The sequence below is a fragment of the Fundulus heteroclitus genome, chromosome 19, assembly GCF_011125445.2.
Source record: "Fundulus heteroclitus isolate FHET01 chromosome 19, MU-UCD_Fhet_4.1, whole genome shotgun sequence".
Classification (NCBI taxonomy): Eukaryota; Metazoa; Chordata; class Actinopteri; order Cyprinodontiformes; family Fundulidae; genus Fundulus; species Fundulus heteroclitus.
The window spans coordinates 12,078,977-12,093,612 of NC_046379.1; the positions used below are offsets into that span (position 1 = coordinate 12,078,977).

The window sequence follows — 14,636 nt, forward strand, 5'->3', positions numbered from 1 at the left end:
CGTTCCCTCTGATATCTGTACACGGCATCTGACACCTAGAAACAAAGGCAATCACATGTTCCCATTAACACGACACATGCTTATAAATTATGTACCTATGGGTTTGATTATGAGCCTCTAACAGGCCAGCATAGAAAAAAGTGAAGGGTGGAACATTTTTCTGCCAATGTTGTGCCAAAAAACTGAAACATATCTGGAGAAGCAGTCTTGTTTTTTTTGTTTGTTTTTTTTTTTTTGGGGGGGGGGGGGGGGGGGGGTTCCAAATAGAAATTTAAGAAAGAACAGGGCAAGTTTCACTGAGTTGCAACATTTACTTCTATATTTTTATCCTTTAAAGTATTTAACCAACAACAACAAAATTTGAAGTAGCCCTGGCCACTCCATGAAAAATTGAAATATATATTTTTTATTACTGTAGACTGGATTAATGGAATAATTATAGAGGAAAAAGCCAAGCAGCATAAATTACTCTGATGGATTTTCATTCAAGACATTGGAACATACACAATTGCGCAACGCCGAGGAAAGTTGTTTGGATGGGAAAAATCAGTTCCAATCCTCCCTCCTTCCTTTCCCTGTGACTGGTCGGTGCCTGTGTCAGTCACGGGGGGAGGGGTACACCGCTAATTTCCACATGCCTGTACGTCAATTTAAGACTCAGGCTGCGCTTTTAGTGTGTGTCTGACAGTAGCAGCGAACTCCAGCGTGTCTACCTGCATTCAGCAAGAAACCCCGATGTTGGATTTTTGCTGCTTATCTGATCAGGTGAGGCGCTTACTGGGACGCGCGTCTACCTGCGTGCGCTGAATTTTATCCGCAGTCTTTTGGATATCTGTGCCACTCTTTGAAAAAGGAAAGAAAAAGAAAAGAAAGCGCACACCTCCCAGTCCTGTTTCGGGGTGCTTTCGCTTTTGAAGTAAGGGGAAACTTTCCAGGATCGAGCTCTGACAACTTTTCTCTAAATTGCGGGGAGTTGTTGTGGACAGAAGCGGATCGATTTTTGATTTTTTTATTTTTCTGGAGGAAAGATGTTCCGCAAACGCTCCGTTATATTGCTGAATCTCATCGTTCTGGCGCGTGCGCTCCTGGCTCACGAATGCACGCCCTGTAACCTCCGGACTTGTCCAGTCAAAGTGGCCAACGGCTGCGAGGGTGGCCGGAGCGTGGCCAGGGATCCATGCGGTTGCTGCGACCACTGCGCGCGGCTGGAGTGGGAACCCTGCGGCGGTCAGGACTGGGCGCACGGCTACTGCGCCCTGGGGCTGACCTGTGCCTCTGTTAACAGCACCGGAGCCGCCAACATACCTGAAATCGGAGTGTGTAAACGTGAGTTAAACTACTTTTAAGTATAAACCCTGGACCAGTTCCACAGCTTAGTAGTGATCTAGTGACTGTATGCAGCTTGCCCATCTCTTGTGTACCTTGTCTGGCGCAGTTAATTCACGTCTAAGGGGCTTTCTTGACTGCAGGAGAGAGGAGTCATGTTCGGCCCCATTCACTCCGGGCTCAGAAACTTGACAATACATCTGGCAGGAGAGCCTTGACACAAGTTTTTTTTTCTTTTTTTTTTTTTTTTTTGCTCTGCTTGTAGCAGACTCCGTCCTTTCTGCTACAAAAAACATTTGAGACAAAAAGGAAACACAGATATGGTTGTGTGGGTGTCATGTATAACCCTGAGCAATAAGAGATTTCCACAATAACATTGTATAAAAATGCTGCTGATTCAGTATCACGGCGTTTAAACAAATAATTCAAGCAAAAACTTGTAACATGATCTAATTGCTCTAAGCAACCTCAATGTTTTACATATTATTTATTATGTTGTTATCTATAAATTGAAATACATTTCATTTAGTAAGTTACAAGCTCTTATTCTAAGGAATGCAGAAACTATTTTGCTTTTGTAGCTAACACCTTATTTAACTACTCAGGTATAACATATTTATATTAGTGGGCCAACTTGTCAGGCTATCTGCTCAGGTACCCAGCCTGCAGTTGGCAGCTTAAGAGACACACCCCTCATAGCTTGCTTACTGGACAACTATAAAAGTGTTGGGTGGTGCTGTTTCAATTTTCCTGCTGTAACTGTTTGCGTTTCCTGAATTTTTCTATTCTGCAAACAGGGAAGACTGTAGTAGTCATATTTCAGTCAACAAGAGTTGGGGAAAGGTAATTCTGTGTTAATCTGTTTTTAGAGCCAGAGAAAAACCCAGGTCATTCCGGTACCTTCTTTGACATCTCATTAAAAGTACTATAAACAACAGAACCAGTATGAGGGAAAGTTTTGTTTTTTTTTTGGTAGTTTTTTTTTTTTTTTTTTTGTCGTAGTTTTTAAACCACAGCTGTTAAAACCTTGGCGCACCTTGATACTGAGTTATGCCTTGTGTTTTTAATAGGGGAAAACATTGTGATGTACTTTCTTGTGAGTGCTGTTTACAGGACTTAGTCCTCCGGACATGCTTTGAAAAGTCTGAAAAACAGGACTGCGGACTTATTTTATTTTAATTTGTTTTGCACGTGTTGAGTTCCACAATGCTCCTCTGTTAGGTCTCCACCAAGTAGAGCCAGGCCGTTATGAGGTGCTCATTTTATGCACAGTTTGAATTACTTTCTCAGCCTCAGACAACCTTGCAGTACAATGAAAGGAGTCAGAAGCTTTGGTATTTCATTGAGGAACAAACAGCTCATGGATGTACCCCCTCCAGCTGCACCACCTGCACTCTGTCCAGCCTGTTTGTGGATGATTGAAGAGGACTGGTAGGATTGTTGGAGAAAGTAAGCAGCTCTCAGTGGGCGTGAGGATCACCTGACCCTGCCCCTCTATCATCCATCTGTAGGGTGATCCAAGTTAGGGCTATTTCATGGTTCTTCGTCCCCCCCAGCAGTTCCCAGGGGATGCAGGTGCTGATTACGCCTCAGTTTCAGGCATCTGGAGGACATCTTCTGCATCTTAACAGCTTTGGGACAAACTGGAGACCTGACGGCTCCTCTGACTGAGTCATACCTCATTGGCTGCTGCTGACCTTTTAAATCAGACACACGTACATACGCAGACCCAACATCCCAAAGGGGTCTCCGTGGGGGTAAATCAACACCTCCCAGTGTGTTTTCATGGGCCACAGTAGTAGGAAGACTGCTGGAGGCTGATCGCACATTTCACTCCCTCAAGCTTGGAAGGGTTTTATAGTGATTAGCCCCGCAATCAAGAGTGGGGGTAAATGTTTCCGCTTTTATAAACCCCTGCTTTGCTGTTCCAAGTTGGACTCACTGTGTGGGCAAAATCTAGTTTGTGTGGAAGTGTAGAAATGATATGTTGCATATTGTTTTAGTTGAACTAGAGATCCATTGAGGATTTTTTAAAAGCTCTTACCTGCCCATATAGATATACGCCAAGTTCTGAGTTATAAAAGTGCTAAATTTCACTTGACTTGAGCAATCACAAGATATTAGATATAATTATATAAACATTTTTTTGAAATATGTAAAGAAATAAAAATCGGAGGTGGTGAGTTTGTGATCGTGCAAACATACTTATTTTGTTTCACAGCAGTGTAGCTGACTACTGATGGTGTGAAGTGTTCATTGTGTTCATCAAACGGACAGCCTGGGGGGGGAGATACTGCCTCTGTGGTGGCTGGTTTTTGTAAACGCCTGTCTGTTGCGCCAACTGGAAGGTAAAAAATTAAAGAATTTGTGTCCAGGATGTGTGCGTTCTGCAGAGATGTTACCTGCACTTTTCCTGAGTCTAGACCTGTACAAGTCATGGATGAAGAAAAGATCAGCCCTGATGGACAAACACAGGACAGACTGAGCAATCACAGTATAAAAAAATCATCAGCAGCTCCTGAGGAACATTATCTGGTGGGCCTTCTTCGGAGCAGTGTCTTTGTATGTGGACCAGCTCAGGTTCTGAGAAAGGGTAGTTCCCAAGAACTGGACATGATCCATTGTAGACACAGCAGTGTTAGGGATGGTGAGGAGAGCCAATGTGGGGGGAGTTTTCTAGAAGTCCACTGTCATCTTTACAGCCTTGAGAGGGTTAAGATCCAAGTGGTTCTCACTGGACCAGTGGACCAATGGATCCACTTCCTGTCCATATGCATAATTGTACTGTCCTGAATCAGACTGATGATGGTGTCATCTGCAAACATCAGGAGTTTAACAGACAGGTCTGCTGTGGTGGGGTAATTTCTATACAGGGAGAGGAGGAGTGGGGAGAGAACACACCCCAGGGTGGTGCCAGTAATGACTGTTCTTGAGCGGATTGGTGGGCACAGTTATTGAAGCATTAGTAGGGGTGCAGAGCTGTGGTTGGTTTAATAGAAAATAGCAGAGATTTATTTTTGGAACATGTCATATGCCGCTGATGTATGTTACACTTAAGTTAAACACTTTTGTTGCATTGTAAATGTTTCTGGTTGTTGTTGTTTTTTTCAGAGAAAGAAACTTACTTAAATATTTGTGTAACGGTAGTGGTATGCAAAACGAGTTTGGTTATATTGGGAAAAATATACCCAGCTTTGATACTTGTAAGTATCATTCCAACAACCAAAAAAAATTTAATAAAGACACTAAATGTTTAACATTCATGTACCTGCTCCCAGAAGATGTTAACAAGCCTGTTCAATTGATTATTCAGATAATGAATCAGTGTGTTGGTACTTATAGCAGCAAATTTGTGAGAAAATCTTGTTTTAAGATGGTTTTGTCTCTCCCAAGCCAAGTTTTCTTAAGCTCAAGAGAGACTTAACATACTATGTCACTAAATCCCTGTCCTACAGGGACGCTGTGTCCACTTTTCTCCATCACATGCTTTCTACTTTCCCCTTCCCCTGGTATTATCTAATGTTTCAAAGACTTCCTTTTAAGCTTGCTATCAGCCTAAGGGCCCGTAGAGGTCAGCTTTCCCGTCCTGGTTCTGGATGCCAAGACAAGCAGTCTCAGTAGCTAAGAGAGGAATACCCCTGCAATGAAGCCTTATAGACTTTGGCAAGTGTTGTGCCAGACCGGAAAACAGATAGCCAGAAGGGACCATAACAGACTGGGGTTGAGCTGAAGGGTCCTAGACTAAGGCAACTTAAAACAAATGGGGCTCAGTGGGGGGTCAAGCTAGAATTAGTGGGGACAATGTGTTCAGTGTCCAGCCTTTCATTGATTGTTTTGACTCCTATCTCCTTTTATATGTGCCAGACTTAGCACCCCACACAGACAAGCACTATCACCGTCTTGAAGGAAAGTACCCTTTCGGGTGGAGGAAAGACTCTGAATGGAAAAAAAAATGTGTGGATCATATTAGAGTGAAGGGAAATCATTTCGGCTGGGTTTATTGGAAAAGCTGCTTGTCCTCTGCCAGTCCACTAGCCATCTGGGAGAGCCATTAACAGAGCTGGCTGGGTCAGGTTGAAGGTAACCTTACCTTCACCTCTGTCAGTTGGACAGATTTCACTCTGGCACTCATGACACAGGTGTCATCCGAAAGTTGGCTTCTGCTGCAGTCACATTGATTCACTTCAGCTCTTCTCCTTTTATCACAGCAGGAGACGGTTATACTCTCAGGGAGGCATATCTGGTGTGTAATAATAACATCCACATATGGTGCCTTGTGAAGCTAGTTATACAGCTTGAACCTTTTCATATTATGTCTTCTACTTTTGATGTATTTTATTGGAGTTTTATATAATAGGGCAATACGATTGAAAGTGAAGTGGACGGAAATGGATACATAGTTTGTAGTTTTACAACTACACTCTGTCTTGGTCTATCAAGTTGCCCTGTTTACATTACAACCTTTTTTTGGACGACACGTTTTCCGCGGACAGACTCGCGGAGCGGGGGTATCCATGTGTTTTTTCCATGCCATTCACGCACGCGCGAAAGCGCGTGTTAACGTCACTTTTTTTTTTTTTTTTTTTTTTTTGGAATGTTGGCGTGCCGGTAGCGTGAGTTTGGCGTGGCGGCCGCCACGCCAAGATAGCGCTGCGGGAAACCCTGTAGCTGCCTGTGCCTGTGAGACAGCGCTGAGGGAATAGGGACAGCTTACGCAGCTCTAGCAGCTGTCTTGAGACAGTAATGGCAGCCAGATTGCTGCTTTCATGTAAAGCTGCTAAATTGCCAAAAAACACAGAAAAAGTCACTAGATTTAGTCGGTTTATATGAATAAAAGTTACTAGAGGGGTCTGAAATGTCCCCAAATATAGTGACAGAGAGCAGCACAGTGCACAGTAGCCACCAGTAGCATGATATTTAAACTCATGTTAAACTCATGTTATACAGTAGCTATGCTATATCATATGCTTAGCATATTTTTTATATTCATTCTAAAGGTGTGGCGGCTTTTATTTTGGTGTGGCAGTGCGCCACAATCAAATACATTAAGCGAAAACCCTGACACAGTTTTTGTCTTTGTGTGTGCACATGATAAAACAGACTTTTAGGGTCCAGCACATCACAGATGCAACAAATAATGCTGCGCTAACATCACATATGCGACAATTGTCATTGACTCACCCATGCAGTGGAGGAAAAACAAATGCTATCAGAGGTGTGATTGACTCTTTACAATATGTCTCTAATCAATGTTGAACTGGACAAGTCCACTGCTACGAAATCAGCGGCATCTCTAGTCGTTTCTTTCCAACTGACGTTAGCCTGACAATCACACAGCATTCCCTGTTTACACCCTGGCATCAAATCTTCAAAGTAAAAGCGTAACATTATAAACATTACAGTTGGTCCAGAGACGCTTGATGCTAGTTTGTTTTTACAAGACAAACTGATCCAGTTGCGTTATGTTGCAAGGGAGAAAGTGCGCTCGGAGGTCATCTGTTTTACACCAACCCTCTCTCCCAAAACAGAAGCACAATGCCATTCAACACTACCCTTATTTTGAAGGATTCTGACTGGCTGACATTGTTTTTTAGCTTTGCGGTACACTGCCCTCTATGCAATCGGCATGTTTCAAACAATGCTCAGTGGTCTATTTGTGCGTGTTACTGTGGATGAAAACATTTCTGAAAACAATCCAACGTGTATGATATTGTTTTTTTAAATGATGTGGGGGAGATATTTGTTTTTGTAAAGACTCAGCTATGTGTGTGAAAGGCCTCAGTTTCAAAGAACATACCGTGAAATTACAGCTAAATTACACCATTTTAACGTTTCTGCTAATGTTGTGTCCACGAAGATCGTAAATAAAACTTTGCCGTGTAGTTGTGTTTACAGGAACAGAACAACAATTCTGTTTTTCATGGATTGTTGTTGCGTAAACAGGGCCTGAGGATAATGTTTGTGAGGTGACAAATAATAATAATTTTAAAGCAAACAAATTTAAAAGGCACTTTATGTATACCTCTGGGGTTGTGTTTGTTTCCAGCCTCTTTAATCCACCTTTTGGTCTTTTTAGTCATCAGACAAATAGATTGTTTCAACACATTTTTCTTTGTCGCATTATTCTGTTGGTGTACTTCTGGAGAAGAAAGCAACGAGCCATGCTTCAACACTGCTGAATTGAGGCGTACAGTTTGTCTCATAATATTTACCCTACTGCCACTGTTATGTGCAGTAATGAAGGATGGTAATTTAGGGTTATATCTATGCATGTTTATGCATGCGTGAAGGGTAAGGGAACACTGAGCGTACTATGTACACTGGAGCCCTTTAATCCCAGGATCCTGCTGGATATTCAGCTCACACAGCTCTAACGTCACATTCCATCCTTGCGTAAAGTTTTGTCCAAATGGGGCTGTGAGCTGCATGGTGCCATCTTTGGATCAGGCTCAATGAGAGACCTGGCTGCAGACGGTTGTTGGTGTGAGTGGCCTCGGTTTAGAGGAGGTGTTGCTGCAGCCGTCAGAGATGCAGACCCTGGGAGGGCCCCACACTGTGGAACAAAAGAAAACAAATGGGCTCAGTAGCTGTAGTAGTGTGGCACCAAGAGAAGGGGGGGGAGGGACTGGAGCCCAATAATACAGTGGTCACTTCAGTCTTGGCTGTACCAAAGTAGTGTTTTACAACAAAAAGGTTGCAGACTGGTCTTGTTTAAATGGTCAACTAATCCAACCTTCTCTGTTCTTGTTGTCTTATTGCCACAGTTCTTCCCGACCATCCAGATGCAGGCCTAGAGGATGAGCGCTGTCCTCTAATTACTGGCTGCGACAAAGCAGGAGCTGAATGCGTGTGCGATGCTCGTTTCTCCTGCTTGGGAACTTTTACCTATCCGGACAAAGAGACCTGTATGAAGGCCAGCAAGTCAGGTGCGCCCTAATCTCGCCAATCTCTCTTACTAAATTGAACGACACGGAGAGAATGAATCAGACAGCAGTATGTGAAATAAAGTGCAGAATAATCTCCAAAGATAGTAGCTAATCCATAACAGATGTTGTTCTGAGATGACTAAAACTACTTACATTTCATAGTGATGACACACAAGTTCCGGCTTTCTGTGGTTCTTCCCGACTCACTTCTAAGCTCTGCTGATGTATGTGACTCATTGATGCCTTTGGTTTGTGTGTTTCAGAGGGTCGAAGGCACGAGCACAGAGAGAGACACAAAGAGAAGTATGTGGGACCATCTAATCCAATGTGCATGTTCTCTGGGTGCAACCTGACCGCTGACGGCTGCACATGCGAGTCTCAGAGCTGCCACCACCACTTCGCCTACATCAATCGCAGCCAGTGCCAGCAAGCAGCAGGTAACCCTCAAATGGTCTGATGAATCCACAATTTTATTTTTTCGTTACAAATGCTGGCATACATTTTCGAAAAACGAATCCAAACATTTACATTTCACATCCAGGTGTAATTCCTCAGGTCACAGCTCATTAAACAGTACCTTCCAATCATCTTCATACACCTTTTTCCACATTTTGTCAACTTTGATGTATTTTATTGGGATTGCAACCCTGTCAATCAATGCTTTGTAGAGCAACCTTTTACTGCACTTACAGCTGTAAGTCGTTTGGGACATGCATCTGTCGGTGTGGCACATTCAGAGACTGAAGTCTTTGCAGGTTCTACTCTTGACACTGATTATCAATTTGATCTAGGACTGTACTTTGACGGGGATTGTCTAACACACAAATGTTTCTTTGATCTAAGCCATTCAATTGTCGCTGTATGTTCAGGGTAATTGTCATGCAGGAAGGTGAACCTTTAGTCTTTTGATAACCTGACTCTCGGCAGATGGATGTAGTTCTGCCCAGCCCCACATGGCTCCACACATCAATCTGGACTTGCTGCCATTGGGAGGGATTTCAATACCACATAAAATGGATGAGCCAATCAGGATCTCCGGGCGGGATTTTCACAGATGTGATATACCAGAGAAGCGTCTGTTTGGATTCAGATAACAATGGCGGCTTGCTGCGAGGAAGCAATAAACCTTTTTATAAACAATAAAAATCAGGGATAGCGTTTCCATACACATTTGCCCGATTAATTTTATTTACCCGCGCTTGGTATTTTCCGGGGCTTTGTTCCCTCGGAGGACCCAGTACTTCTCTGCTTTTGCCGAGCTCATTGAGGAGTTTACAAACCTATCAATTTTATAACCTTAATTTGCGATGCTCAGCGCTTATTGTTTGGTTTTAACCTACATAAAAATAATTTTGCTTTGATCAAAAGTCTGTGATGCTGTACTTAAAAACTGTCCTCCCAACAGAGTCGGATAGCTCTCCTGCTCAGGTAGTATGTGTGTCTACGGAGGGGTGGAGGGGCTGATATGAGAATAATATTTAATGCGCCTTATAATCCGGTACACCTTATGGTTAAAAAAATATAGGTAATTCTTTAAAAGAACATCGACATAGGTCATTTAGCGACATCGCGCTATATCCATGATGGAAGCTGTTCTGTTTTAGTTTTCCCTGCATCGCTCTAGTCAGCGTCACGGGCTGGTTTTGATATAAGTGGTTAAAGTAGCACGTCGGTAAAGATGACGGACAAGTGGTTTATCCAATCATATGCAAGGATTTTTGATAAGGCCCCTCCTTCTGAAATGCATCTCCAATGGCGCAATCCCAGTTGGATGTGTGGAGTTCTGCAGAACGAAATCCATCTGGTGAGATTCAGGTTAGTCCATTGAAGCTTGTGACAGGTTTTCTTTTTTCGGTTTTCAAAAAGGTGATATTTTATTAGTGGCACGCCTATTGTACTGTATACTGATTCTTTCATTTGAACTGTAGCTCTCTATAGCTCTGCTTTAATAACCATGGGCTTCTCAGGTTGCTCTCCTGATTACTGCTCTTGTTGTCCAGGGGTGGATTGCCATGTAGGGTGGTAGGCTTGCAGTTGTCCCCTATTTTTTCCCATTCAGTCCATGAGACTTTAGATACTGTTTTATAACCTAACCCTGCTTTAAACATTCCCACAACATATTGCTGACCTGCCTGGTGTGTTCCTTGGTCTTTCTCGCTCGATGCAATGTTGTTTGTTCATTGATGTCCTCCAACAAATGTCTGAGAGTGTTTCAGAACAGCTGTACTGAGATTCAATTACCTACAGGTGGACTCCTCTTGCTATTTAGGCGATGTGTAAAGGCAGGTTGAACTTTATGTGTGTCTGTGTAAAGAGGGCTAAATAAAATTATTAAAAAAAGTTACTGTTAAAGTTTCTGTTTTCAGATAGTAAAAACAACCTATGTACCAACAGTCTTCCACTTGTCAATTATGGACTACTTTGCTTTCATCTATCAAACAAAATCCCAGTAAAATGAATTCAAGTTGCAGAAACAAAAATATTCTTTCAGAAAGTGGAATTTGTCAAGGTGTTGATAGGGGGATTCAGTGTTGGAGATCTGCAGGCACAGCGCAGACTCATTAAGCTGCAGCATGTAAGCAAGCCTCTCCTATACCACAGGTGAAAAGGAGGACCATCTGAATTAATCTAAGAACAGCCGTTTACTTCTGCTTTTAGGATACTCTTTAATTCACACTTGTACATGGAAAAGATTATTGGCAGAGTGTTAAATGTTCCTTTTTTAGAGCATTAGCTGACTGCTTGAAAGACAGAACTGCCTCTGAACTTCAGACTAAATGGGCTGAATTTATGTGCCGCTTTTCTAGTTATACTGACTTTACACTATAGCCCTATTCACCCAATCACGATCACTAACACACACATTCATACAACGATAAGGAGATCAGTAGGCAACTTGGTTAAGTGCCTTGCCCAGGGGTACATCGACATGCGACAGGGGGAAGCTGGAATCAAATCCACAACCTTCCGATTGCAAGACCACTCTACCCACTGAGCCCCAGTCGCCCCAGAGAATAGTAAATAAAACTATTCGCTGCTTGAAAATCTTCTTCAGATCTGAATTAAAATAGTAGAGTTCCTATTTGAAGAATCTCCGATGAAAAGCAGCTCTTTTCTTGCAGCGAGCCATGAAGACACATTTGAGTTTATTTAGTCTGCAGCTAATGGGGGGGTTATTACCGACATTCTCGGTTCTGTTTGTCTTGAGCCGTTTATGCAGTAAATCCCACAGGAAGTGTGTTCATCAAACATCATTTTGTGCACACATATCCAGCAGAATAACCTCTGCCTTATCTTAGAGCCTGAGCCGAATGGATGACAGTCTGATCTCACACCAAAACAACATTTTTCACCAGCTTATGGGTATTCATAGCAGCAAGCATCCACCCCTCTTCATGGCCCCTCATTTAGCAGGAAATCAGGGTGTGTGAATCCGTTAGGTCCAAAAGATACATATGCTTTTTCAGCAACACACATGTAAAATTACCCTTGCCTTGACCACAGTAAACCTTCAGGGTTGTAATGAGCCTACATACATGAGCTTGCGTGTCTGCATGCATTTGCATTTGTCTCTGTGCGAGATAATTATCTTGTTTGTCTTGATGTCACAGCAGACATTTTCCTTTGTCTGCCAGAATGAGATTCAGTGGTTAGGGTCTACACTCCGATTTGGCTCCATGGCGACTCCCTAAATCACGCCCTCTTTATCTTATAAATAATCCTCATTCTATGCCTTGGTGAAGAATGCAGCGTTTAAACCCGCTTACAAGCCACTGGAGCTCAGCAGATAAAACATGTTAAAATAAGGTGTTTAAGTAATAGAAAATAGAGAAACAGAATTGTAACATTTACTTCTGTTTTTGGGCTGCTGTTGTCATATATATATATATATATATATATATATATATATATATATATATATATATATATATATATATATATATATATATATATATATATATGTTACAATCTGTTCTTTTGAATATTAACATTAATCACAATCTCCAGGTGTTATTGCCTTGTTTTATGTCCATTTAAGATGTTGCCATATTAGTTTATTCCCCTTAAGTTAATACTGTATTTGTCTTTTCAAATTGGTTTGTTTCCTTGTGTCTTAGTTTAGCTCCTCTGTGTTATTCAGTCTGCCTCATGGCTTACCTTCAGCCTCAGCTGCTCCTCATAATGCTCTGATTGACTCACCTGCTTCCGATGTCATCCTCTGCACTTAAAATGTGCCAAAATGTTCAAAGACCACCACTACATTTGTAAGACACTAAATCTGATAGATACTATGCTTTGAAATTGTTGCTACAGGCATTTGTGGATAATTAGGAGCAACATGGAGCACCAAATCTTTTACCTTGTCAGGAAAGAAGAGCTTCACTTGATGCTAACATGACAACAGGTAGTGATAGAGGTGAACAACAGTTATATTAGCAGTCACTCCCCATGCTTTATCATTAGAAATGTTTCCCCAAAAGTGAGTAGGATGAAGCAATGTTCCTCACGGACATCTGGTAGTTCACATGTGAATTATCTGGCGGGGAAGTGGCGCCCACAGTAATGTCCATGGAACCGACTGAACTTGCTCTCACAAATCTGCTAGCCTACGTCTGCCACCTCCGTCCTGCCTCCCTGTGCCCTTGTGAAAGGACTGTTAGTTCTGCTTGGCTGCAGCCTCTTTGTGACCAAGCTATTACTGGCCAAGCCAGACCCACACCGGCTGGCGAGGGCACGAGACGTCTCAGTGCTGATTGTTTGTATGCCGTCTGAGGAAGCCGTGGCCTCATCGTTTACCAGAGTGTGTGTTCAGAATGAGGTGCCTTGCGAGAGCTGTTTCACATTTTGCCACGTTACAACCACAAACACAAGTGTATCTTATTGGGATTTTGTTTGACAGGCCAACACAAAGTAGTGCATAACACAAGCGGAAGGTAAATGATATATTGTTTTTAAAACTGGTTTGCAAACACAAAGGTGAAAAGTGTGGCATGCATTTGTATTCAGAACCACTGTGCCAATGCTTTGCTAGGAGATCTGCAAGTTTTTTTGCCCGTCCTTCTTCGCAAAATATCTGCAGCTCAGTCCGAGTGGAAAAAGAGTAACTCTGAAGATCAACTATCATTTCTTACCACAGATTCACAGCAGGATTTAATTCTGGACTTTGATTGGGCCGTTGTGTCAATATGCTATGTTCCCTTTGGGGTGGCTGTTCTACTAATAGGTCAACCTCTGTTTCAAATGATTTCAGGTTTCTTAGTTTAAGGGTCTTCTTTAAGAATTGGACTGTCAATCTGCAACACTGTGTCTCACCATGATAATGGTGTATTCAGGGTTATGTGCTGTGTGCCATCTCATGCAGTGTTTTGCATGCTGGCCAAAAAAAGTTTTGTTTTGCTCCAAGTACACCTTTCTCCCCATGGTTGCTGCGTCCCCTACATGGCTTGTGAAAATCTGATCTACCAAGAAATCTGCAAACCTGTGGAAACCTGCAAACCTACCAAGATCGGGATCTTGGTAGGTTTGTAGTGGTGTTCACTAATGTTCCCAAACAACCCCCCAAGGCTTCACCGAACAGATGTCTTTATACTAAGATTAAATTATGCGCAAATGGACTCTACAAATGAGATACGTTCTTAGGGTGATTAGTTAGACTGGATTTTATTTTGGTGTGTCAGATTCCAGGGGGTGTGAGTAGAAATGCACTGGAGACCTATCCAGGGTGTACGCCGCCTCTCGCCCAAAGGCCAATGACTCCTGGAGCAAGGCAACACCCCACCCCCTCCCCATCAACATATCAAAACAAATCCCCAGCTGAGCTTCAACCATCTCCTTTCGTTCTCTGACCAAAATCTTTCATCATCGTTATTTTCCATTTTTTTTTTCCTGCTAGGAAAAAAGATCCCACAGCCAAAACATGCACAACAGAACTGCCTCTTCCACAATTTATCAAGCAGCTGTCTGTAAGCCAAGGCCTCTCATGGAGTTGTTTTCTACATTTGCGACACATAAGGTTTGAGTCTGAAACATAACACGCATAAAAGTTGTTTGTCTTTGCTTTACAATGCTTTATGTGCATCCCTATTGAGCAACTGTGCTCTTTTATATGATTTTCATAAAGACACCAGAAGGAGGGACAGTTATTTTAAAGCTATTGTTTTAAACGGTGCACGCAAAGACCATTTCAAGATTTCTAAGATGATTGATGCTTTACCTATGCCGGAGGCTGGACATATCAGGGTTACCCAACCTTGAGCTCTTCACAGCCCCGCAGCCCATTCGAGAAGTCTAGCCAAAGCTTTATCCCTTGTATTTTGTGTCAGACACAACCATACATGGTGTTATAGCTGTGTCTGGCTGATTTGCTTGAAAACTCCTCATCAC

The 14,636-nt window shown here is 42.5% G+C and overlaps 1 protein-coding gene across 1 annotated transcript in view; it reads left to right on the plus strand.

Moving 5' to 3' along the window:
* Positions 1 to 649: 649 nt before the first annotated feature.
* The window catches only part of crim1 (cysteine rich transmembrane BMP regulator 1 (chordin-like)), a 53,233-nt gene continuing 39,246 nt past the window's right edge, over positions 650 to 14,636 (plus strand). The window contains exons 1-3 of the mRNA XM_012880114.3: positions 650 to 1,326; positions 8,091 to 8,252; positions 8,516 to 8,689. Coding sequence (XP_012735568.2) covers positions 1,029 to 1,326; positions 8,091 to 8,252; positions 8,516 to 8,689 — 634 coding nt within the window. The 5' untranslated portion in view covers positions 650 to 1,028. The remainder of the gene's footprint in view (positions 1,327 to 8,090; positions 8,253 to 8,515; positions 8,690 to 14,636) is intronic.